At 45.7% G+C, this 27,197-nt stretch overlaps 1 protein-coding gene across 3 annotated transcripts in view; it reads right to left on the bottom strand.

The window, feature by feature from the left end:
- The window catches only part of LOC139268298 (trans-2,3-enoyl-CoA reductase-like), a 250,761-nt gene extending 224,310 nt beyond the window's left edge, over nt 1–26,451 (bottom strand). For all 3 annotated transcript variants that reach the window (XM_070886364.1, XM_070886372.1, XM_070886380.1), the window contains exon 1: nt 26,132–26,451. In XM_070886364.1, coding sequence (XP_070742465.1) covers nt 26,132–26,407 — 276 coding nt within the window. In that variant the 5' untranslated portion in view covers nt 26,408–26,451. The remainder of the gene's footprint in view (nt 1–26,131) is intronic.
- Between the last annotated feature and the right edge of the window lie 746 nt (nt 26,452–27,197).

Here is a 27,197-nt window from a genome sequence, read left to right as displayed (position 1 = left end):
CTTTATCAGCATTAGACCAGAACTCCAACTCACTTCCAAATTGAACTGTTCCTTACAGATTTTTGAAAACGTAAGAAAGTATGGAATGAAAAAAGGTCATTTGGACAATTGAGAGGATCACAGATCACATACAAGTTGCACTGTCATGAACTTTAACCTTGTTTAACATCTTGAATTAGCAAATGACAAAAGTAAAATACTGTGGATGCTAGAAATCTGAAATAAAAACAGCTAATAACTAATGACCATGGATCAAGCTTATGAGAAACCAAATTAAGAAAAACTTACACCACACATACATTTTGAATATTTGAATGGAACAGTACTCCTAAAAAATAACAGCAGCATTGCTTCTGGCCCTTAGTTTTGGACTCTCCCATAAGTGGAAACATCTTTTCTTTGTCTCTGGCCTTGCCCCTCCCGATCTCTGTAATCTCCTTTCAGCCTCACAACCCCCCCGAGATAGCTGCGCTCCTCAAATTCTGCCCTCTTGAGCATCCCTGCTTATAGCTGCTCAAGGCCATGCCTTCAGCTGCCTGGACCCTAAGCTCTGGAGCTCCGTCCCTAAACCTCTTTGCTTCTCTACCCCTCTTTCCTCCTTTAAGACGCTCCTTAAAACCTACCACTTTGGCCAAGCTTTTGGTCGTCTGCCCTAATTTCTTCTTATGTGGCTCGGTATCAAATTTATTTGTTTTGTCTTTTAACACTCCTGTGAAGCACCTTGAGACGTTTTACTACTTTAAAGGCACTATGTAAATACAAGTTGGTGTTGTTGTTGTCTACTCTATCAAACCCTTTCATAATCTTAAAGACCTCGATCAGATTTTTTGCACTTACACCATCAGCCTTTTCTTTTCTAGAAAAAAGAGCCCCAGCCTGTTCAATTGTTCCTGATTGGTATAACCTCTCAATTCTGGTACCAACCTTTCAAATCTTTTTTTCACTTACACCGGTGCCTCGATATCCTTTCTATAATATGGAGACCAGAGCTGTTCACAGTACTCCAAGTGTGGTCCAAACAAGGTTCTATAGAGGTTAAGTATAACTTCTCTACTTTTCAAGTTTACTCCTCTTTAAATGAATCCCTGTGCAGTGAAATGAAACCCTGTGTGTTTAACAAATTTAATAGAGATTTTGGAGGATGTAATTAGCAGGGTAGATAAAGGGGAATTAGTGGATGTAGTATATTTGGATATCCAAAAGGCATTCATTAAGATGCCACATAAAAGAATTCTGCACAAGATGGTGCTCATGGGATTGGTGGTCATATATTAACATGGATAGAGGATTGGTTGACAGACAGAAAACAGAGAGTAGGGATAAACAGATCATTTTCAGGTTGGCAGGCTGTAACTAGTGGGGTGCCGCAAGGTTCACTGCTATAGGTAAAAAAGGGATGAGGTCCTACGAGACGAATTTAAGGAGCTAGGAGCTAAATTAAAACGTAGGACCTCAAAAGTAGTAATCTCGGGATTGCTACCAGTGCCACGTGCTAGTCAGAATAGGAATCGCAGGATAGCTCAGATGAATACGTGGCTTGAGCAGTGGTGCAGCAGGGAGGGATTCAAATTCCTGGGGCATTGGAACCGGTTCTGGGGGAGGTGGGACCAGTACAAACCGGACGGTCTGCACCTAGGCACGACCGGAACCAATGTCCTAGGGGGAGTGTTTGCCAGTGCTGTTGGGGAGGAGTTAAACTAACATGGCAGGGAGATGGGAACCAATGCAGGGAGACAGAGGGAAACAAAGAGGAGACAAAAGCAAAAGACAGAAAGGAGATGAGTAAAAGTGGAGGGCAGAGAAACCCAAGGCAAAAAACAAAAAGAGCCACTGTACAGCAAAATTCTAAAGGGTCAAGGTGTAATAAAAAGGCAAGCATGAAAGCTCGGTGCCTCAATGCAAGGAGTATTCGGAAAACTGGAGTGGACTCTGAGCTAGTTAGAGTGGGTGAGAGCTCAGATGAACAGGATCCAAAGAAAGTATGCAAAAAGCAGGAGGCAACAGAGCAGAGTAGCACTGGGGTAAGTGTAAACCACAAGGTGATAGGAAGGGACAATATGTATGAATATAAAGGGGCTGCAGGAGGGGTCAAAACGAAAAATCATGGTTTAAAAACTAGTATTAAAACACTCTACATAAACACACACAGCATTTGAAATAAAGTAAATGAGTTGACGGCACAAATCATTACAAATGGGTATGATTTGGTGAACATTACAGAAACGTGGTTGCAGGGTAGCCAAGACTGGGAATTAAACATACAGGGATATCTGACAATTCGGAAAGATAGACAAGAAGGGAAAGGAGGTGGGGTAGCTCTGTTAATAAAGGAAGATATCAGGGCAGTTGTGAGAGACGATATTGGCTCTAATGAACAAAATGTTGAATCATTGTGGGTGGAGATTAGAGATAATAAGGGCAAAAGGTCACTGGTGGGCGTAGTTTATAGGCCCCCAAATAATAACTTCACGGTGGGGCGGGCAATAATCAAGGGAATAATGGAGGCATGTGAAAAAGGAACGGCAGTAATCATGGGGGATTTTAACCTATATATCGATTGGTCAAATCAAAATCGCACGGGGTAGCCTTGAGGAGGAATTCATAGAATGCATACAGGATTGTTTCTTAGAACAGTATGTTACAGAACCTACAAGGGAGCAAGCTATCTTAGATCTGGTCCTGTGTAATGAGACAACAATAATAAATGATCTCCGAGTAAAAGATCCTCTCGGAATGAGTGATCACAGTATGGTTGAATTTGTAATACAGATTGAGGGTGAGGAGGTAGTGTCTCAAATGAGCGTACTATGCTTAAACAAAGGGGACTACAGTGGGATGAGGGCAGAGTTGGCTAAAGTAGACTGGAAACACAGACTAAACGGTGGCACAATTGAGGAACAGTGGAGGACTTTTAAGGAGCTCTTTCATTGTGCTCAACAAAAATATATTCCAGTGAAAAAGAAGAGCGGTAAGAGATGGGATAACCAGCCGTGGATAACCAAGGAAATAAAGGAGAGTATCAAATTAAAAACCAATGCGTATAAGGTGGCCAAGGTTAGTGGGAAACTCGAAGATTGGGAACATTTTAAACGACAGCAAAGAATGACAAAGAAAGCAATAAAGAAAGGAAAGATAGATTATGAAAGTAAACTTGCGCAAAACATAAAAACAGATTTTACAGATATATAAAACGGAAAAGAGTGACTAAAGTAAATGTTGGTCCCTTATAAGATGAGAAGGGGATTTAATAATGGGAAATATGGAAATGGCTGAGACCTTAAACAATTATTTTGCTTCGGTCTTCACAGTGGAAGACACAAAAATCATGCCAAGAATTGCTGGTCATAGCAATATGGGAAGGGAAGACCTCGAGACAATCACTATCACTAGGGAGGTAGTGCTGGACAGACTAATGGGACTCAAGGTAGACAAGTCCCCTGGTCCTGATAAAATGCATCCCAGGGTATTAAAAGAGATGGCAGAAGTTATAGCAGATGCATTCGTTACAATCTGCCAAAACTCTCTGGACTCTGGGGAGGTACCAGCGGATTGGAAAGCAGCTAATATAACGCCTCTGTTTAAAAAAGGGGGCAGACGAAAGCCAGGTAACTTTCGGCCGGTTAGTTTAACATCTGTAGTGGGGAAAATGCTTGAAGCTATCATTAAGGAAGAAATAGCGGAACATCTAGATAGGAATCAAGCAGACGCAACATGATTCATGAAGGGGAAATCATGTTTAACTAATTTACTGGAATTCTTTGAGGATATAACGAGCATGGTGGATAGAGGTGTACCGATGGATGTGGTGTATTTAGATTCCCAAAAGGCATTCGATAAGGTGCCACGCAAAAGGTTACTGCAGAAGATAAAGTTACGCGGAGTCAGAGGAAATGTATTAGCATGGATCGAGAATTGGCTGGCTAACAGAACGCAGAGAGTCGGGATAAATGGGTCCTTTTCGGGTTGGAAATTGGTGGTTAGTGGTGTGCCACAGGGATCGGTGCTGGGACAACAACTGTTTACAACATACATAGATGACCTGGAAGAGGGGACAGAGTGTAGTGTAACAAAATTTGCAGATGACACAAAGATTAGTGGGAAAGCGGGTTGTGTAGAGGACACAGAGAGGCTGCAAAGAGATTTAGATAGGTTAAGCAAATGGGCTAAGGTTTGGCAGATGGAATACAATGTGGGAAAGTGTGAGGTCATCCACCTTGGGAAAAAAAACAGTAAAAGGGCATATTATTTGAATGGGGAGAAATTACAACATGCTGCGGTGCAGAGGGACCTGGGGGCCTTGTGCATAAATCCCAAAAAGTTAGTTTGCAGGTGCAGCAGGTAATCAGGAAGGCGAATGGAATGTTGGCCTTCATTGCAAGAGGGATGGAGTACAAAAGCAGGGAGGTCCTGCTGCAACTTTATAGGGTATTGGTGAGGCCGCACCTGGAGTACTGTATGCAGTTTTGGTCACCTTACTTAAGGAAGGATATACTAGCTTTGGAGGGGGTACAGAGACGATTCACTAGGCTGATTCCGGAGATGAGGGGGTTACCTTATGATGATCGATTGAGTAGATTGGGTCTTTACGCATTGGAGTTCAGAAGGATGAGGGGTGATCTTATAGAAACATTTAAAATAATGAAAGGGATGGACAGGATAGAGGCAGAGACGTTGTTTCCACTGGTCGGGGAGACTAGAACTAGGGGGCACAGCCTCAAAATATGGGGGAGCCAATTTAAAACCGAGTTGAGAGGGAATTTCTTCTCCCAGAGGGTTGTGAATCTGTGGAATTCTCTGCCCAAGGAAGCAGTTGAGGCTAGCTCATTGAATCACAGATCGATAGATTTTTAACCAATAAGGGAATTAAGGGTTACGGGGAGCGGGCGGGTAAGTGGAGCTGATTCCACGGCCAGATCAGCCATGATCTTGTTGAATGGTGGAGCAGGCTCGAGGGGCCTTCTAAACTCCTGTTCCTAATTCTTATGTTCTTATGTTCTTATGTTCTTATGTCCTCAGCTATTAACAATCTACATTAATGAATACGATGAAGGGGCCGAGTGCAGTGTATCCAAGTTTGCTGAAGATACAAAGCTGGGTGGGAAAGGAAGCTGCGAGGATCACTCAAAGAGCTTGCAATGGGATATAGAAAGGTTGACTGAGTGGGTAATAAGGTGGCAGATGGAGTATATTGTTGGGAAATGTAAGGTTATTCACTTTGGTAGGAAGAATAGAAAAACAGAATATTTTTTAAATGATGAGAAACTACTAAATGTTGGTGTTCAGAGAGATTTATGTGTCCTCGTACAGGGCTGTATTTTGCTGGCACTCAGAGGGCAGGTTGAGAGGCAGATCCGCTGTCAAAATCTAAAAGATTGACAGCGGGGCGGTATCCCACTCTGAACCCACCTCTGTGTAAGTTTCCCAAATGTTGGGTCTGCCTGCGCTTTACAGACCTGGTACTAAGCGGCGGGTGACTCAATTGAAATAGTTAAGATGGTGTTTAAAGGTAGTTGAACAGCATTTTACCACCTATTAATCATTTTTCCAACTTTTTCACGAGGTTTCCGGCAATCTGGGATCACGTCAGATAAGTATGGCAAGTTTTCAACAACTGTCCATTGCTTTGACTAGTTAACAGCTTCAAAAGTAGTATAAAAGCTACTATCATCATAGTCATAGGCAGTCCCTCGGAATCGAGAAAGACTTGCTTCCGCTCCCAAAGTGAATTCTCTGGTGGCTTATCAGTCCAATACGAGAGCCACAGTCCCTGTCACAGATGGGACAGACATTCGTCGAGGGAAGGGGTGGGTGGGGCTGGTTTGCCACACGCTCCTTCCACTGTCTGCGCTTGACCTCTTCACGCTCTTTGCGTTGAGACTCGAAGAGCTCAACACCCTCCTGGATGCACTTTCTCCACCTCAGGCGGTATTCGGCCAGGGTCTCCCAGTTGTCAGTGGGGGTGTCGCACTTTACCAGGGAGGCTTTGAAGGTATCATTGTAACGCTTCTGCTGCCCACCTTTGGCTCATTTATCATGACGGAGCTCCACATAAAGCATTTGCTTAGGGAGTCTTGTGTGTGGCATGTGAACTATGTGGCCTGCCCAGCGAAGCTGATCGAGTGTGGTCAGTGCTTCAATACTGGGGATGTTAGCCCGGATGAGGACACTGATGTTGGTGCGCCTGTCCTCCCAGGGGATCCACAGAATCTTGCGGAGACATTGTTGGTGATATATCTCCAGTGAGTTGAGGTGCCTTCTATAGATCGCCCATGCCTCAGATCCATACAGGAGGGTGGGTATTACTGCAGCCCTGTAAACCATGAGATTGGTGGTAGAATTGAGGGCCAGGTCTTCAAACAATCTTTTCCTCAGATGGCCGAAGGCTGCACTGGCGCACTGGAGGCGATGTTGAATCTCCGCAACAATGTCTGCGTTTGCTTATAAGAGGCTCCTGAGATATGGGAAGTGGTCCACGTTGTCGAGGGCCGCGGCATGAATCTTGATGGTTGGAGGGCAGTGCTGTGCGGCGGGGACAGGCTGGTGGAGGACCTTTGTCTTACGGATGTTGAGCATAAGCCTCATGCTTTCATATACCTCAGTGAATAAATTAACTATATCCTGGAGTTCATCCTTAGAATGTGTGCAGACGCAGGCATCATCCACGTACTGCAGCTCATCGACGAGGTTACAAACGACAAAGCTACCATTTCACAGCTGTTCACTTTCCAATCTTAGAAGCTGGAGCCATCAGAGTTTGGAATGCACTTTTCACCTTGAGGAAGGTTGGAAGTGTTTGGATTAAACTCTATCCAGTATCACCTCTATGGAGCAAACTCTCACACCATTGACATATCAATTTTGTCATCTCAACTTCTGCTGTCATCTGTTCCAGCAGCATTGGTGCCCTTGAAAAAAATCTCACCTTCGTCCTCAGAATCCCACCACGATCAGCCCCAACACCAACATCACCAGGCACACCAGCATCACTATCATCAACACCAACCTGCTCTGCAATCACCTGATGCTGCACAGGACACAGGGCTTCAACACCCGACCACACTGCTGCCTGGGATGCCAGGGATGGCCTCACCATGGCCACATTTACTTCACTTGGTGTGCCAGGTTGGCACCACTCCACTCCAGCACCATAAAGCATCCCTACAATAAGTAAACCATTCCTTTCACACTCATCACCATTGTAGGGGGTACAATTATGTCTCTCCATTCACTAGAACTCATTAAGCCACTTCCAAAAGAGCACACAAATCTGTCCAAGAAGGCCAAGTATTGAAAATAAAGAATTAAATGTTTGACAACACATTAACAGAAACTTGACATGAACATTGGTTAAAAGACCCAAGTGCCTACCCAAGTGTACTGTAAGTTGGCAAATTGGACAAGGATGAGTATGAGTGCAAGGGGTGGCTCGTGAGGTGGGGAAGTGATAATATAAATAGAGACCACGCCTGGAGTACTGTGCACAGTTTTGGTCTCCTTATCTGAGAAAGGACCTATATGCCTTAGAGGTATGCAACAAAGCTTGAGTAGATTGGGCCTATACTCTATGAAGTTTAGCAAAATGAGAGGTGATCTCATTGAAAAATACACGATTCTGATGGGGATGGACAGGGTAGATGCTGAGAGGTTGTTTCCCCTGGCTGGAGAGTCTAGAACTAGGGGGCATAGTCTCAGGATAATGGGTCAGCTATTTAAGACAGAGATGAGGAGGAATTTCCTTACTCAGAGAGTTGAGAATCTTTGGAATACTTTCAACCAAAGGATTATGGATTCTGAATCGTTGAATATATTCAAAGCTGAGATGGATAGATTTTTGGATTCTAGGGGAATCAAGGGATATGGGAATCAGGGGGTAAGTGATGTTGAGGTCGAAAATGATCTGTGAAATTGAATGGTGGAGCAGGCTCGAGGGGCCATATGGCCTAATCCTACTCCTAATTGCTATGTCCTTATGTTTAATGATTGACGTATCTGTACCTTTATATCCCTTTGCTCCTCTACCCTGACATCAGTAGTGGGGAAAATGTTGGAATCAATCATTAAGGATGAAATAGCAGCGCATTTGGAAAGCAGTGACAGGATCGGACCAAGTCAGCATGGATTTATGAAAGGGAAATCATGCTTGACAATTCTTCTGGAATTTTTTGAGGATGTAACTAGCAGAGTGAACAAGGGAGAACCAGTGGATGTGGTGTATTTGGAATTTCAATAGACTTTTGACAAGGTCCCGCACAAGAGATTGGTGTGCAAAATCAAAGCACATGGTATTGGTGGCAATATACTGACGTGGATAGGGAACTGGTTGGCAAACAGGAAGCAGAGAGTGGGGATAAATGGGTCCTTTTCAGAATAGCAGGCAGTGACTAGTGGAGTGCCACAGGGCTCAGTGCTGGGACCCCAGCTCTTTACAATGTACATTAACGATTTAAATGAAGGAATAGAGTGTAATATCTCCAAGTTTGCGGATGACACTAAACTGGGTGGCGGTGTGAGCTGTGAGGAGGATGCTAAGAGGCTGCAGGGTGACTTGGACAGGTTAGGTGAGTGGGCAAATACATGGCAGATGCTGTATAATGTGGATAAATGTGAGGTTATCCATTTTGGGGGCAAAAACATGAAGGCAGAATATTATCCGAATGGCGGCAGACGAGTAAAAGGGGAAGTGCAACGAGACCTGGGTGTCATGGTTCATCAGTCACTGAAAGTGGGCACGCAGATACAGCAGGCGGAAAAGAAGGCAAATGGTATGTTGGCCTTCATAGCTAGGGGAATTGAATATAGAAGCAGGGAGGTCTTAATGCAGCTGTCCAGGGCCTTAGTGAGGCCTCACCTGGAATATTGTGTTCAGTTTTGGTCTCCTAGTCTGAGGAAGGACATTCTTGCTATTGAGAGAGTGCAGCAAAAGTTCACCAGACTGATTCCAGGGATGGCTGGGCTGTCATATGAGGAGAGACTGGATCAACTGGGCCTTTATACACTGGAGTTTAGAAGAATGAGAGGGGATCAGAATCAGGGGAAGTCATAACGGGGAACAAAGAAATGGCGGACCAATTGAACAAGTACTTTGGTTCGGTATTCACTAAGGAGGACACAAACAATCTTCCGGATATAAAAGGGGTCAGAGGGTCTAGTAAGGAGGAGGAACTGAGGAAAATCCTTATAAGTCGGGAAATTGTGTTGGGGAAATTGATGGGATTGAAGGCCGATAAATCCCCAGGGCCTGATGGACTGCATTCCAGAGTACTTAAGGAGGTGGCCTTGGAAATAGCGGATGCATTGACAGTCATTTTCCAACATTCCATTGACTCTGGATCAGTTCCTATGGAGTGGAGGGTAACCAATGTAACCCCACTTTTTAAAAAAGGAGGGCGAGAGAAAACAAGGAATTATCGAGCAGTCAGCCTGACATCGGTAGTGGGTAAAATGATGGAATCAATTATTAAGGATGTCATAGCAGCGCATTTGGAAAGAGGTGACATGATAGGTCCAAGTCAGCATGGATTTGTGAAAGGGAAATCATGCTTTACAAATCTTCTGTAATTTTTTGAGGATGTTTCCAGTAGAGTGGACAAGGGAGAACCAGTTGATGTGGTATATTTGGACTTTCAGAAGGCTTTCGACAAGGTCCCACACAAGAGATTGGTGTGCAAAGTTAAAGCACATAGGATTGGGGGTAGTGTGCTGACATGGATTGAGAACTGGTTGTCAGACAGGAAGCAAAGAGTAGGAGTAAATGGGGACTTTTCAGAATGGCAGACAGTGACCAGTGGGGTACCGCAAGGTTCTGTGCTGGGGCCCCAGCTGTTTACACTGTACATTAATGATTTAGACGAGACGATTAAATGTAATATCTCCAAATTTGCGGATGACACTAAGTTGGGTGTCAGTGTGAGCTGCGAGGAGGATGCTATGAGGCTGCAGAGCGACTTGGATAGGTTAGGTGAGTGGGCAAATGCAAGGCAGATGAAGTATAATGTGGATAAATGTGAGGTTATCCACTTTGGTGGTAAAAACAGAGAGACAGACTATTATCTGAATGGTGACAGATTAGGAAAAGGGGAGGTGCAACGAGACCTGGGTGTCATGGTACATCAGTCATTGAAGGTTGGCATGCAGGTACAGCAGGCGGTTAAGAAAGAAAATGGCATGTTGGCCTTCATAGTGAGGGGATTTGAGTACAGGGGCAGGGAGGTGTTGCTACAGTTGTACAGGGCCTTGGTGAGGCCACACCTGGAGTATTGTGTACAGTTTTGGTCTCCTAACTTGAGGAAGGACATCTTGCTATTGAGGGAGTGCAGCGAAGGTTCACCAGACTGATTCCTGGGATGGCGGGACTGACCCATCAAGAAAAACTGGATCAACTGGGCTTATATTCACTGGAGTTCAGAAGAATGAGAGGGGACCTCATAGAAACGTTTAAAATTCTGATGGGTTCAGACAGGTTAGATGCAGGAAGAATGTTCCCAGTGTTGAGGAAGTCCAGAACCAAGGATAAGGGGTAAGCCATTTAGGACCGAAATGAGGAGAAACTTCTTCACCCAGAGAGTGGTGAACCTGTGGAATTCCCTGCCGTGGAGAGTTGTTGATGCCAGTTCACTGGATATATTCAAGAGGGAGTTAGATATGGCCCTTACGGTTAAGGAGATCAAGGGGTGTGGAGAGAAAGCAGGAAAGGGGTACTGAAGGAATGATCATCCATGATCTTATTGAATGGTGGTGCAGGCTCAAAGGGCCAAATGGCCTAGTCCTGCACCTATTTTCTATGTTTCTATGTTTCTATGTTTACCCCATTCAGCCTTTTACTTTCCAAGGAATGTGTGGCCTCCTTATTCTTCTGACCAAATGCATGACCACACATGTATCTATATTGAGATTCATTTGTCAATTATTCGGGCATTCTGCACGTTTATTAATGACTTCTTGTATTTTGTCGCAGTCTTCATGTCAAATTGTGAAAAAATTTTTCTGATTCCAAAATCCAAATTGTTTATGTAAATGGTGAACAAGAGTGGTCCTTGTGGAACAGTACTTGCCACCTTTTTCGTGTTTGAGTAACTACCCATAACCCCTACTCTTTGAGGCCTGACCAGGAAAATTGCATCCATCAGGCAGGCAATGGGCATGCACCAACAGCCTTCCTTCTGATCACCCAAATGTCGCACCTCCATGTCTATTACGCGTGTGCCCCGACGACTCAGCAAATTTAAAGTGAGTGGATCCAACATACTAATCAGGGAGGTTTCATGTTCGACAGTCTCTGCTGGATTTGCTGGTCTCAGCCAGACCTCCAATCTAGGTATTAAAATATGCCCCAGTGCCCTGGTTTAGAGAATGTTTCTCTGGCACAGAGTAGGGTACACTCATTGGGCCCAAATTTCCCCAAGTTGCGCCGATTTTGTGCGCTCAAAATGGCGCCAAAAAACTTACTAAGAATTCTGGCTGCTCTGCTGTGTGTCCCGAGTCCTGGCACAGCGTTTCTTGTGGAGCGGGGGGTGGAGCTACAGCCCTGCGCCGAAAACAGTGTCGGCAGCTGCACGCATGCGCAGTGGAGTCTGCGTGTATGCGCAGTAGTTCCTCGCCCTCCCAGCACATCCTGCAGGCTGTGAGCTGGACCCGATGCTCGCCGCCCCTATCCCTGGCCGAAGGGACAACCCGATGTTTGCCGCCCCTATCACTGGCCGAAGGAACGACCTGATAATCTTCAACAGCACCTCCCGATAAAGCATGGTCTAGCAGGCAGCAGTGTGGGGAGAACGTTGCATTTTGTCTGGGCACATGGCAAATCATCATGACCCAACACTGATTAAGTTTTCACTGGAGTCCAGTCCCTCGAAGAAGTCCAGTCTCTTGGAGAGACGTCCAGTCCCTCAGAGAGAAGTTCAGTCCCTCAGAGAGCAGTCCAGTCCTCCGGGGAGAAGTCCAGTCCCTCGGCGAGAAGTCCAGTCCCTCGGAGAGAAGTCAAGTCCCTTGGGAGGCCGAGTTAGGAAGGTAGGACTTAAGTTTTATTTATTTTTATTTATTTTTAATTTTTAATTTATTATTGATGGTTTTATGCTTCTTTAATGTTGTTGTGAAGGTGTTTAGTGCTTTGCAAGATCCTCTCCGCTTCCCTTCCCCCCCATCTCTGGCTACCTGCGCTGATTTCTTAACTCTCCGCAAGGATTTTCTGTGCAGCCACAAGTGGCCACATACGCTGGCCTAAGTTAGTTTGGAGCAACTGTGAGCTGTCCAAACTGGCTTAAATGGCCAAAACAGGCATAGGTGGCTGGTAACGCCCCCTTTTGGAAAAAACAATCCTAACTAACTCACTTACACTGGCGCAAATTAAATGTGCAGATGGGGATTTTTAAGATACTCCAGAAAAATCAAGTTGCTCCAAAAAAAACGGAGCAACTCCTGGCTAAATTTGAGCCCTATGAGAGGGTGGTCTTTGGCCAGAGACTCCCAGGTGTCAGTGGGGATGTCGCACTTTACCAGGAAGGCTTTGAGGGTGTCCCTGTAAAGTTTCCCTTGCCCACCTTTGGTTTGTTTGCTGTGAAGGAGCTCCGCTTAGAGCATTTGCTTTGGGAGTCTCATGTCCAGCATGCAAACCATGTGGTCTGCCCAGCAGAGCTGATTGAGTGTGGTCAGTGCTTCAATGCTGGGGATGTTAGCCTGGACGAGGACGCAGATGTTGGTGTGCCTGTCCTCCCAGGGGATTTGCAGGATCTTGCGGAGACATTGTTGGTGATATATCTCCAGCGATTTGAGGTGTCTGCTGGAGGCCTGGCTGAGACCAGCAAATCCAGCACAGACCATCGAACATGAAACCTCCCTGGTAAGTATGTTGGATCCATTCACTTTAAAATAGCTGAGTCAGGCTACAATATCACAGCAAATAAACATTTTAAAATACTTGCAAATGCCTGACTGTAAAGTGCTTGGGATGCCCTGAAATCTTGAACAGCGCTTTAAAAATGCAAGTTCCTTTCATGCTCCTTGACTCAGTAAAGCCTGACAAATCAGTAGATATATCGAGTGGAGAAAGTGCATCCGGGAGGGCGCTGAGCACTTCGAGTCTCAACGCCGAGGGCGTGCAGAAATCAGGCGCAGATAGCGTAAAGAGCGTGCGGCAAACCAGTCCCACCCACCCCTTCCCTCTATGGCTATCTGTCCCATCTGTGACAGAGTCTGTGGCTCTTGTATTGGACTGTTCAGCCACAAAGAACTCACTTCAGGAGTGGAAGCAAGTCTTCCTCGATTCCGAGGGACTGCCTATGATGAAAACAGGCTGTAATGCTACAACAAATAAAAAATGAACAACTGGAAATCTATGCTGCCTCTTTGAAGGAGCACTCCAATTAGTTCCATTCCTCCAATCTTTCTCCATAAGCGCTGTAATTTTTTTCTTTTCCAGTATTTATCCAATTCCCCTTTGAATCTGCTTCCACCACCCTTTCAAGAAGTGTACTCAGATCATAACAACTCGCTGCAAGAAAATACAAATTCTCCTCATCTCCCCCTGGTTCTTTTGGCCATTATCTTAAGTCTGTGTCCTTTGGTTACCGACCCTCCTGCCAGTGCAAATAGTTTCTATTTATCTACTCTATCAAAACCCCTTATAATTTTGAAAACTTCTATTCAGTCTTCCCTTAACCTTCTCTGCTCTGAGAAAAATCCCAACTCTGCCCACATAACTGAGTTTCATTCTCATAACTCCACTCTGCACCATCTCCAAAACCTGATATCCTTCCTACAGTGTGGTGCCAGAAATGGACATAATACTCCAGCTGAGGCATAAAGAGTAATTTATACAGGGTGAGCATAATTTCCTTGCTTTTGTACTCTGTGGGGCCGAAATTCAGCCTTCCCATAAGACCTCTGGCTGCCAGAAAGCAGGGGTGGTGCTGAATGGCCACCAACTTGCGGCAGCCAGGCCGACGTTCGCTAAATTCAGCTCGGGGCTTTTTGCTGCGGTGTGCCGATCCGCCCCGCTCCTGCAGGTGCATCTTAAAAACGTCATCAGTGCATGCATCGCAACGGAGCTGCCCCGGGAGAGAAATTCACATGGTGAAGTCTCCCAGCCATCGCTCGGTGCCCCCGACAACTTTTTGTGTTGGAGCACTCCTTGTTGGTTGCGGGCTCGGCCGCCCTTAAAGGGAAAGCGACACTGATGGCCACGCCATTTATTTTTTTTGTCAGCCGACTGCCAGATCGGCCGACAATTATGCCCCTGGGTTTGGCCGGGCCGCCAGCAGGCAGCCTGGCACCCCCTCTTGGGTGCCAGGCCGCTGGCACGGCCGAAACCTTCTCTGGTGGCCCAGTGGACATAACTAAAAAAGATGCAGAGTTAGCAGCTGCCCTCCCCTTTTTCTGAAGGGGAGAGACGTGTTGACGCGCCAGCACAATGACATCATCAGCGGGCAGCTGAAACTACATCCCGCCCCTACTTCCACCCCATTAGTGTAGGCCATTCCGCTCCACCCCCAATTCTACCCCCATGAAGAGGCCACTTGCGCCCCACTTGAAAAAAAAGTTTGAGGAGCTGAATTTCTCCGGACAGGCATCCATTGCGGTGGCCAGAAGAGTTCGAAAATGGTAGATCCGCGCCATTTTGAGCGGAGGTGAACTTCGGCCCCTCTGCCTCTGTTTGTAAAGCCATGAATCCTGACTGCTTTTTTTTAACAACCTTTTGAATTTGTCCTGCCAACGTCAAATTTTTTCTGTACATATACACTCAGATCTCGCTGTTCCTGCATCTTTTTAAAAATTGGACCATTTAGTTTACCACGAGCCTCTCATTTTTCCTCCCAAAATGCACCACATCAAAATTCTCTACGTTAAATTTCATCTGCCATGTGTCTGCCCATTTCATCAGTCTGTCTGAGTCCTCTTGAAGTCTGCTGATATCCTCTTCAATGTTTCCTATATTTCCAAGATTTGTGCCATCTGCAAACTTTCAAATTGTGCCCCCTATACCCAATTCCAGGTAATTAATATATATAAAAAATAGCAGTCATCCTATCACTAATGTTCCCTGTAAGCTGCACTTTGTTCTGTGTGGCCTGTTCATGGTAGTGCTCGGTCCCTTTAAATTTCCATGCATGCACGGTATTTACAAAGTTGAAGTCGGTGAGCGTTCTGTGTGGGACCTTTCCCATTGCTGCGCAGCCATGCAGCCTAGAGGGAACATTGCTTATCACCAGTCTGAAAAACATTCACCACCACTCTCTGCTTTCCATCCCTTAGCCAATTTTGTATTCACACTGCCACGATCCTTTTAATCCCATGGACTTCAATTTTGCTGACAAGTCTGTTATGGGGCACTTTACAAATTATTTTTGAAAGTCCATACACACAACATCAACTGCACTACTCTCATTAACCATTATCCTCAGTGAGGCAATGGAAAAGCATTAAAAGATCCTGCAAATGGAATGAATGGGAATACACATTGGGTGGCTCAGCGAACAAAAAAGACAAGATAGTGGGCGAGTTATAAAAAAAGACAAGAGTGCATCACTAAGTAGGGTTGGTGCATGAATTGAGTGTCGATACTGGAGTCATGTTATATGGAGTAGAGTTACATGAGGGACATGTAACTATGCAGTTGTGCATTGCTGGTCGATCTTATTTATTGATTACACAGAAGTGAACAGGTCTGATTTAAGTTGTGGCTTAAATAGTAAGTTCAACACTGGCATTGATTTGGGATTTTTATATTCCAATTTTTCAAAGCAGGAGAAAAGTTATTGTTTCTGAAATCATGTTAAGGTGCAATATCTGTACTTATTTTTCCCAGCATTTTCCTTTTTGTAAATGCTCAAAGCAACTGAAAGGAATGTTAAATCTGATCTATATATCCATCCATCTTTCTGACAACCTAAGCAATTAAAAATGTGCCTTTAGAGCTGTAAAGATTTAGTACTCAGTGTTATGTCTTGAATAAAGCAATATGACTGAGCACTGTAGACATGAGTAAGTGTGACCTTAGTCTCTTCATTCTAACTCCAGAGTACTGGTACAGCATGGGAGACCTGCTTATATACAGTGCTCCCAAGGGATGCTGGGATCCTTTGGGACTCCAACAGATATGCCCTCTGGTGGTGTTTGAATGTTGGTTACATAGGGTTACATACATAATGGGCAATGGCAGACATTTAGAGACCGCATGGATGAACTACAACAATTGTACATTCCTGTCTGGCGTAAAAATAAAAAAGGGAAGGTGGCTCAACTGTGGCTATCAAGGGAAATCAGGGATAGTATTAAAGCCAAGGAAGTGGCATACAAATTGGCCAGAAATAGCAGCGAACCCGGGGACTGGGAGAAATTTAGAACTCAGCAGAGGAGGACAAAGGGTTTGATTAGGGCAGGGAAAATGGAGTACGAGAAGAAGCTTGCAGGGAACATTAAGGCAGATTGCAAAAGTTTCTATAGGTATGTAAAGAGAAAAAGGTTAGTAAAGACAAACGTAGGTCCCCTGCAGTCAGAATCAGGGGAAGTCATAACGGGGAACAAAGAAATGGCAGACCAATTGAACAAGTACTTTGGTTCGGTATTCACTAAGGAGGACACAAACAACCTTCTGGATATAAAAAGGGTCAGAGGGTCTAGTAAGGAGGAGGAACTGAGGGAAATCTTTATTAGTCAGGAAATTGTGTTGGGGAAATTGATGGGATTGAAGGCCGATAAATCCCCAGGGCCTGATGGACTGCATCCCAGAGTACTTAAGGAGGTGGCCTTGGAAATAGCGGATGCATTGACAGTCATTTTCCAACATTCCATTGACTCTGGATCAGTTCCTATTGAGTGGAGGGTAGCCAATGTAATCCCACTTTTTACAAAAGGAGGGAGAGAGAAAACAGGGAATTATAGACCGGTCAGCCTGACCTCAGTAGTGGGTAAAATGATGGAATCAATTATTAAGGATGTCATAGCAGTGCATTTGGAAAATGGTGACATGATAGGTCCAAGTCAACATGGATTTGTGAAAGGGAAATCATGCTTGACAAACCTTCTGGAATTTTTTGAGGATGTTTCCAGTAAAGTGGACAAGGGAGAACCAGTTGATGTGGTATATTTGGACTTTCAGAAGGCTTTCGACAAGGTCCCACACAAGAGATTAATGTGCAAAGTTAAAGCACATGGGATTGGGGGTAGTGTGCTGACGTGGATTGAGAACTGGTTGTCAGACAGGAAGCAAAGAGTAGGAGTAAATGGGGACTTTTCAGAATGGCAGACAGTGACTAGTGGGGTACCGCAAGGTTCTGTGCTGGGGCCCCAGCTGTTTACACTGTACATTAATGATTTAGACGAGACGATTAAATGTAGTATCTCCAAATTTGCGGATGACACTAAGTTGGGTGGCAGTGTGAGCTGCGAGGAGGATGCTATGAGGCTGCAGAGCGACTTGGATAGGTTAGGTGAGTGGGCAAATGCATGGCAGATGAAGTATAATGTGGATAAATGTGAGGTTATCCACTTTGGTGGTAAAAACAGAGAGACAGACTATTATCTGAATGGTGACAGATTAGGAAAAGGGGAGGTGCAATGAGACCTGGGTGTCATAGTACATCAGTCATTGAAGGTTGGCATGCAGGTACAGCAGGCGGTTAAGAAAGCAAATGGCATGTTGGCCTTCATAGCGAGGGGATTTGAGTACAGGGGCAGGAAGGTGTTGCTACAGTTGTACAGGGCCTTGGTGAGGCCACACCCGGAGTATTGTGTACAGTTTTGGTCTCCTAACTTGAGGAAGGACATTCTTGCTATTGAGGGAGTGCAGCGAAGATTCACCAGACTGATTCCCGGGATGGTGGGACTGACCTATCAAGAAAGACTGGATCAACTGGGCTTGCATTCACTGGAGTTCAGAAGAATGAGAGGGGACCTCATAGAAACGTTTAAAATTCTGACGGGTTTAGACAGGTTAGATGCAGGAAGAAGTTTCCCAATGTTGGGGAAGTCCAGAACCAGGGGTCACAGTCTAAGGATAAGGGGTAAGCCATTTAGCACTGAGATGAGGAGAAACTTCTTCACCCAGAGAGTGGTGAACCTGTGGAATTCTCTACCACAGAAAGTAGTTGAGGCCAATTCACTAAATATATTCAAAGGGGAGTTAGATGAAGTCCTTACTACTCGGGGGATTAAGGGGTATGGTGAGAAAGCAGGAAGGGGGTACTGAAGTTGCATGTTCAGCCATGAACTCATTGAATGGCGGTGCAGACTCTAAGGGCTGAATGGCCTACTCCTGCACCTATTTTCTATGTTTCTATGTTTCTATAACATCACTCCATCCCAAAGCCAATAGTACACTTATTTACAGGGTAAGACGATCTTGGGCTTTTTGCTCCCTAGTCGATCATCTTGGTACAAATGCAGGTGTAGGTGAGTTGGTTGATTCTTCGCTGGGCTGCTGCGTAGCTGGCCTTGCTGGGCTGCTGTGGTTGATGAGTTCAGCTTCGTGGTCAACCATGATGTTGGTTGCCACTTGTGTGTGTATCGGAGGGTCGAAGTTGGTGGTGTCCTCTTCGGGTTGCTCGTGGCTGTCTGTGAATCACAGATTGCTTTGGTCCAAATGCTTTCTGCAAGTTAGTCCATTTGCAAGTTTGACCTGAAACATGCAACTTCCTTCTTTGACTATGACAGTGCCAGGAAGCCATTTGGGACCATGTCCATAGTTGTGTACAAATACAGCGTCATTGACTTCAATATCACATGACAAATTTGCGCGATCATGAAACATGTTTTGTTGATGCTGTCTGCCCTCGACCTGATCATGGAGATCAGGGTGGACTAGAGAGTGCCTTGTTTTGAGTGCCGTTTTCATGAGCAACTCGGCTGGAGGAATGCCGGTGAGCTAGTGGGGTCTAGTGCGGTAGCTGTACAGGACTTGGGATAGGCAGGTCTGCAGGGAGCCTTCCGACACGCATTTCAAGCTTTGCTTGATGGTTTGGGCTGCTCGTTCTGCCTGACTGTTGGATTTTCCCGATTCGTTTGCTTGTTGTAACACATACCTGACCCCGTATGAACACGCATCGCAAGCTAGCACTAAACGTTTACAAGGATCATACAGGACAAGCAGTTTGTTGGAACATAACAGATTTCGGACTTTCTCAAAAGCTGCGATTTCCCCCATACCCAGTCATCTCCCTTGCATAGCAACACGTGTAGAGGTTCTAGCAATATGCTAAACCCGGGTAGGAAATTATCAAAATAATTGAGGAGTCCCAGGAACGACCGCAGCTCCGTCACGTTCTGTGGTCTCGGCGCGTTCTTGATGGTCTCCATCTTGGCGTCGGTGGGTCTGATGCCATCTGCCGCGATTCTTCTCCCAAAGAACTCAACCTCTGGTGCCAGGAAAACACACTACAAACATTTCAACCTGAGTCCCACACAATCTAACCAACTTAGAACCACTTCCTGGTTCTGCAAGTGTTCGATGGTGTCCCGACCTGTGATCAATATTTCATCTTGGAAAACCACAGTGCACAGAACCGACTTTAGCAGACTCTCCATGTTCCTTTGAAAAATAGCTGCGACCGATCGAATCCCAAACGGGCATCTATTGTAGATGAACAGACCTTTGTGCGTGTTGATGCATGTGATACCTTTCGAAGATTCCGCCAGTTCCTGCGGCATGTAGGCTGAAGTCAGGTCCAACTTGGTGAACGTCTTTTCTCCTTCCAGCGTCACAATAGGTGGTCTGCCTTGGGTAGCGGGTACTGGTCCTGCAGCGAAAAATGGTTAATCATTACTTTATGCTCCCCACAAATTCTGATCGTGCCATCACCCTTAAGAACTGGAACAATCAGACTGGTCCACTCATTGAACTCCACCGGCGCGATGACGCCCTCTCATTGCAGCCTGACTAGCTTGATCTCCACTTTCTCTCACATCATATATGGCACCGCCTGTGCTTTGTGGTGGATGGGTCGTGTATCGGGAAGCAAGTGGATCTGCACCTTCGCCCCCGAGAAACTTCCGATACCTGGCTCAAACAACGACAGAAACTTGCTCAGAACCTGGGCACATGAGGCGTCATCGACGGATGAAAGTGCTCGGATGTCATCCCAGTTCTACCGGATTTTTCCCAGCCAGCATCTGCCGAACAGTGTGGGGCCATCTCCTGGTACAATCCATAGTGGTAGTTCGAGCACTGCTCCATCATAGGCGACTTTTACTGCTGCGCTGCCAATTACATGGATCAGCTCTTTAGTATTAAGTTCTCAGCTTGGTATGAATAGGGCTCAGCTTGGGCCTGTGTGCCTTGTTGCTCCACAACCTATCAAAGGCTTTTTGCTCATGGTGGACTGGCTCGCACCCGTGTCCAATTCCATGGATACTGGAATTCCGTTCAGTTCAACTTTTAACATGATCGGTGGACATTTCGTACACTTCTGCCTCCTCGGTTTGAGTCCCTAGTTCAGTTTGATCCGCCATGGATCGGTCTTCCTCTGCAACGTGGTGGTTTGCAGGGTTTGCAGCTCGTCTGCACATTCGCTGGAGGTGTCCCATTGTTCCACAGCCTTTGCATGCATAGTGTTTGAACGGCATTGATGGGCTCGATGATCACCTCCGCAGCGACAACAAGGTGTCAATTGCCTCGCATTCACACTTGATGGCGGACTCTGAGTCATCTGATGTCGTGCAACTGCAGGCGTGTATGTTCTGCCATATGCATTCCTGCCTGAAAACGACGTTACTTTGTGTACAGTGCTTGCCGAAACATCTTTATGCTGCAAAATTTGTTTGGTGTATTCACTGGTGGACATAAATGCCTGTGCTATCGTTATGGCTTTGCTCAGGTTCGCTGTTTCAACAGTCAATAGTTTACGAAGGATAACCTCATGGCCAATGCCAAGCACAAAAATATCACTTAGCATTTGCTCCAGGAATCCATCGAATTCATGTGTAAAATTGATACCTTGCCATCAGAATGCTTTCCTTCAGATTTAGGTACTCCCAAACCAGCGCACACAGTTCTTCATATGATTTAATTGTTGGTTTCACCAGAGCAAGAAGATTCTTCATGAGGCCATAGGTTGTTGCTCTGCAGAAGGTGAGGAGCATCACCCTTTGTTTGGCAGCAATCACACTCCCTTCCAGCTCGTTGGCCACGATGTATTGGTCGAGTCGCTCCATGAAGGCCTCCCAATCGTCCCCTTCTGAGAATTTCTCCAGGATACCAACAGTTCTCTGCATTTTCATGTGATAGTTAGCTATCTCGTCAGCAGTTGTTATGTCTTCAATAAAGCAATGTGAGTACTGTAGACATGCATAATTGTGACCTTAGTCTCTTTATTCTAACTCCAGAGTGTTGGTACAGCATGGGAGACCTGCTTATATACAGTGCTCCCAAGGGATACTGGGATCCCTTGGGACTCCAACAAATACACCCTCTGGTGGCGGTAGAATGCTGGTTACATAGGGTTGCATACATAACACTCAGAATGTATCTGTCCATTACACATGTATCTGTCCATTACACATTTAGTACTAGACAGATGTGAAAATGATTGCACCAAAAAATAGCAATAGAAAAATGTAACTTAATGGTCTGGAAATTACAGTGTGATATATTGACTTATTGATGCTCAACTGCTCAACTATTTTAAATGTGTTATTGACTTCACTCAAGTAGCAGACTGCAGAATTTCAGACAAACTGTTAAGTGCTCGCATGCTGGCATCCCAGGGTGTCATTTCAGGGCCAATGTCTGTTAGACAATGTATAGAATCAACTTAGGTTTGTGCCAATCAAAAGTTAAGGGGGGTTAAATTTGATATCTCCCAAAAACGGGCAGGAGGATCACGATGCGCAATTAACCTGCAATTAACCTGCATCTATTGTTTCCAATGCAGGCAGCACGCAAACTTTGTGCTGCCTGCTAATTTAAATGATTGTTGCGTGCTGCCCAGCGCTAAACATGCTGTTGAGTGGCTGTATGCCTCAGCATGGGGCCCAAGTTCGTGTGAGGCTAGCGGCAATTAAATCTAGCCTGCACTACTTAAAGCCAGCCTGTACTTCTTAAAGGGCAGGTGCATTCTGGCAGGAGCAGCTGCTGGAAGTGGCTGTGGAAAATAGTCTGACCTGCAAGAAGAGTGACTAATGGCATAACAACGTTCGCAAACACTGTACTGGAGGCTTTGGTGGAGGAGGTGAACAGAAGGAGAGAAGTCCTCGACCCACAGGGGGCCAGGAGGCACTTCAAACAAACTCTGCGAAGGCAGTGAGAGCAGGTAGCCATGGCGGTCAATGATAGAAACCCCAAGGACCTGGATGCAGTGCATGAAAAAGTTCAATGACCTCACTCGAGTGATCAAGGTCAGTGAATTCATCTTTAAATGCCATATCCCACCAACTGCACCACTAGCCTCACAGACAGCCCAATGAACCACACCCCCATAATTCACCTACCAACAATCTCTATCCAACAGGCTCATACCTCAGATTCATAGCTTCTCCCACACTCACATACATACCACAGCTACAAACCTCACACTCACATCTCACAGCTTACACACACTGCCAGCTATTCAACCATGATAGCTACAGCATCCAAACAGATTGCATCACATTCAATGAACACTTCCCTCTCTCTTGCAGCACAAATTGGCACATAATTGAAGGCAACAGGAGCTAGCCAGTGCGGGAGATGCACACCTGCAAAACGATCATTGGAGCAGCCATCGCTCAGCCTGTGGCCAGCAGTGGGGCATGCACCAATGAAGGTGAAAGATATCCTCATAATTAAGCAGTGTCAGCCGAAGCTCAGCATTCTCGCCTCTGAGTCAGAAGGTTGTGGGTTCAAGTCCTACTTCACAGACTTGAGCACAAAAATCTAGGCTGACATTCCTGTGCAGTGTCTTTCCAATTAAACATTAAAGCAAGGCCCAATCTGCCTTCTCAGGTGGACGTGAAAGATCCCGTGGCATTATTTCGAAGCAGAGCAGGGATTTATTGCCGATGTCCTCGCCAATATTTATCCCTCAATCAACATAACAAAAACAGATTATCTGGTCATTGTCACAATTGGCTGCTGCATTTCCTACATTACAACAGTGACTACACTTCAAAAAGTACTTCATTGGCTGTGAAGTGCTTTGGGATGTCCCACTTACCCCTCATCCCACAATGACTTTTGCTTAAAAAGCATCAGATGGTGTAAGCATGCACTTCTTACTTACCCCCCTCCCCGCACTGTAACATAATCTTGTGCCTTCTTTCAGATACCCAAGAACTGCAACATGGTCAGGGAGTGATGACAAAACAACAGGTTGAAGAGGAATAAGGCAGTGAAGATGAAGGCACAGCGTCATCACTTGATTACACACACACAGACACCAGCTCAGATACTGACACTCCGCATAATTTAGAGGATAGCTTAGACAAGGAATCTCCTAAGAAGATGCTGTGGTGGGACACCAGTTACGAGTGGCCTGCAGCCAGGGCTAGGGGCAAGGGGAGCACAGATGCGAGCTCCTCGGAGGGCGAGGTCTCACATGAATTCTGCTGCAGAGGACTCAGATGAATTCTTTGATGGGGCGGCATACAGAAGAAGATTGAAGGGTATACACAGTGAAATGCTTGATGCAGTGGCAAGCCTGCCAGAAAGCCTGTGTGCAATGTCAAGGAGCGTGGAGCAGTCTGGCAGCTACTTGGCACAGGGCTTTGCGCTGAGCTTGGTGCTCATCCTTTACAGCATGGAAATGGTGGCCAACTCCATTAAGAAACTTGTGGGCCCAACCATGATGCAGCATCTGGTGGCTGGCCGATAACTCAGCTTCCATTGCAGCACAAGCAGAAACCACCTCACATCTGGGTGCTGCAGTGGAAGCTCAGACTTCCGTCATGTGAGCTCAGCTTTCTGCCACTCATGCTCAGATTTTTGCCATTGGGTCTACGGTTACCACTGTGCAAAGAGGCTTGAAGGGTGTCACAGAGTTCAGCAATCAATCCTCCAACAGATTACAAGGATTGCTTAGGCACCGCCCCAGGGGAGTGGCACTGGCTTCATGGAGCATACATCTGTTGTCCTTTCAGGGTGACAGCATTCGTGTTCCCACCCTACCACTCTGCCAGTGCCCTTGCTGTTGCCTGTCAGTCAGCTAGGCCTTCTAAGCCCAGAGCTGTTTGAGGTCATCTTCCAAGGCCATTTGCAGTCTCCCCCACTGAAAGTCAGCAGCTTTCCACCAGCCATGCTGCAGCCATTGGGGTAGCACTGCGTAGAAACACTAGTACAGCTAATGCCATACGGATGACAGGCATTAAGGGAGTGCACAAGGATGATTAGTTTATGTTTGTACACAGTATGTCATGGTTTGATTTATAAATTTGGTTTGGAATGTTTAAATTTGTTGGGTTTTATTTTTGCATTGTGGCCAAGTGAACGCTGTGATGGTCAGTGATGGGAGGTAAGGTGTGGAACTGTTGGTGAATGTGGAATTGGGTTGCGTTTACTATTATTGCAGCTGGATGACTTGGTCATGGATAGACCAGCCAGAAAGGGGTTGTCTGGGTTGCCTCCTCCCTTCCTCTTCTTCATCCTCCTCCTCCTCCTCTTGCTGTCGGCCAAGTAAAATGCCTACCCATGTATTGGACCAAGTGCTCTGTACAGAATCCTTGAAGTCATGACAACATCCTTCAGCACCTGTCACACCACTCCCTGTCGACTTGAGCAAATTTAAATAACTGTACAAACCACCAAACATCTCTACAACTCAGCAACAGCCAGTAGAAATCAAACAGCAACTAACTTATAAGTAGTTGATGGTCCCTTTAACTAGTACTGGAGGGGGTCCTTTCTGCTACTGAACATGTGTTCAGCTGTGCAAGCTTAAGAGAGGGCATAGCTGGAGTGTTGCATTCCAAAATGGCAGTGCTTGCGTCAGATCAACATTACACACTGACTAAAGTCGCGATCTGCCTATTCTGCAGACTTCCGGCGCACACTCACTATGCCCCTGTTCACGCCATCACCAAGGTGGATGCCATTTTGGAGGCAAATTGGCACTCATAGCACCGAAACAATGCATGCCCGGAGTCCAATTTCGCAGCCAAGGGATTAATCACCAAGGGGCTGAAATTGCCCTTTTTTTTTTAGGACCCATTACCAGTCAAACGGGTTTCTGCCATGCCCCATCTTTCCCACCACGCCCGGTGCGCTGGCACCTTACCGGCCGCAGTCGAACCCTTTTGTGTCCCGCGGGTGGAATTGCCTCACGGAAGCGCAGTCAGCGCCGGTCGGTTCCTCCGTGGCCACCATTTTGTTTTAATGTCTCCCCTGAGTCGGCCCAACAATGCCGGCCACTGGTTTGGCTGGGTCGCCGACAGACAGCCCTCTCGGGGGCCGAGCCGCTGGGCCGGCCGAATCCCTCTCTGGTGACACAGTGGGCCCCACAGAGGCCTCACTCAGCCTCGCAGCATCCCTCCTCTCAGTGAAGGGGAGGGACATTGCGACGCGTCAGCGCGAAGCGGTGCGTCCGTGTTGTGCTGATGGACACCACCCCAATCCCGCCCCACTACTGCCTCCAACAGCGGGGGGAGGCATTTTTTGATTTAAAGTGCCCAATTTCCCACCTCTTGCCCCCACCTCCCGCCGGACGGTAATAATTCGAATTATTCCGCCCGAAATGGGGTGGAGGGCAATTTCCCCACCCAAACCTCAAGTTTGTGTTCAACTGGAGCTGTATCCATGGGCCACAAACAAGAGGGGCTCATACCACTTTAACAAATCCAGAAGCTTGTCTGGAGCCAGGCTCCTATTGAGTTGCTAACAGTCGTGCACACACTGCCCCTTCCACTCAGTTTTTCATGTGTCCAATTTTATGATGTAAGATCATTTAACCAAAACAAATTTTTATCACACTTTTTTTATCTCAACCATGGGAAAAGTTCAATATAAATACGAAAGTGTGCTTTATCATTAGTTCATGGTCATTAAACAATCTTTCCTGTTTGCCAACTGTTCTTGAATATCCAATGTTCTTTAATACCAACATTTTTCATTAATACCCAAGATTGTTCTTTAACACCCAATGTCGTATCAGCACACTAATTCACAGACAAGCAGGACCAGTGTGGTAATGCCCTTACTTTAGTCAACACTATTAATAAAAAGGAACTCACTTACCTTTTCCAGGACACAAATCTGCTTCTTTGTGTGAGCATCAAGAATTTCCACTTCAACATAAGAAATTTTCGAATGTTTTTGTATTGCACACTGTCCAACTTGGCCAGAAGTCAATAAAAACTGAGACAGAGAAAGGAATGATTTCGGCTCACTTTGTTTACCAGGTAACATAGCCTCTTCTACAGCAGCTCTTCCTTTATGAAGTGCATGCATTCTCTTCCTGCTCAACTTGACTGCACCAGAACAGATTGTCAAAAGAAGACAATTGTCTAACATTTAAATAGAGACAGAGGCAGACAATGCAGCAAAAGGTCAGGCAACATTCCATTTCAAGTGTATAATCGTATTCGAACATGACTGAAAACAATGGCCCTCTAATCATCTTCTATATTTAACTTGTCATTATGTGATGTGTCAAGAGTGTTCTTTTTTAATAGCAAAATAGTTTTCAGGGAGGATGACTACAACCTATCCTTATCACCAGACCTTCAAAGTGACAGCTCGGCACTGCATTACTGAGATATTCGAGGCAGACAGAAGTCAGGGCCCAGATTAACCAAATTCCACTGGTATCATCAGAACTCGAAGGGTTGAGAACAAAACCTTATATAGTAAAATCATCTAAAGAGGGACAATTTGGATCCCTAAAAATGTTTTTAAATGTATACATAAATAGATGAGACAATATAACCTGCTTAAAATAATTAACTGTACAAATAAATATGTGTCCTAATGGCTCAGTAAGTTATTTACTGAGTAGCTGAGCTACACAGAAAAATAAAAGTTTCCCATTCAATCCCAGTCTGTGCTAAGTAAGATTATCTCAGTGCTGGCCGTGATCGGGTCATTACAGTTGATTTCAGCGTCCATGTTAGGCAGTGGAAAATTGGCCAGAGTTCATCTTTCTGATCACTGCCCAGAGAGCTTTGCTGCAAGTGTATGTGGTTGGACGTCACGTGTGAACAGGATACAATTTGGTCTTGATGCCCCCTTCTGCCCCATGGTAGAATTGTCTTCCAATACTCATTGGCAAAGCTCACCCATGAACAATGGACACTGGTGAGGT

Source organism: Pristiophorus japonicus, chromosome 1 (assembly GCF_044704955.1).
Source record: "Pristiophorus japonicus isolate sPriJap1 chromosome 1, sPriJap1.hap1, whole genome shotgun sequence".
Taxonomy (NCBI): domain Eukaryota; kingdom Metazoa; phylum Chordata; class Chondrichthyes; family Pristiophoridae; genus Pristiophorus; species Pristiophorus japonicus.
The sequence above is the reverse complement of the archived record's forward strand: the minus strand, read 5'-3'. Positions and strand labels throughout refer to the sequence as shown.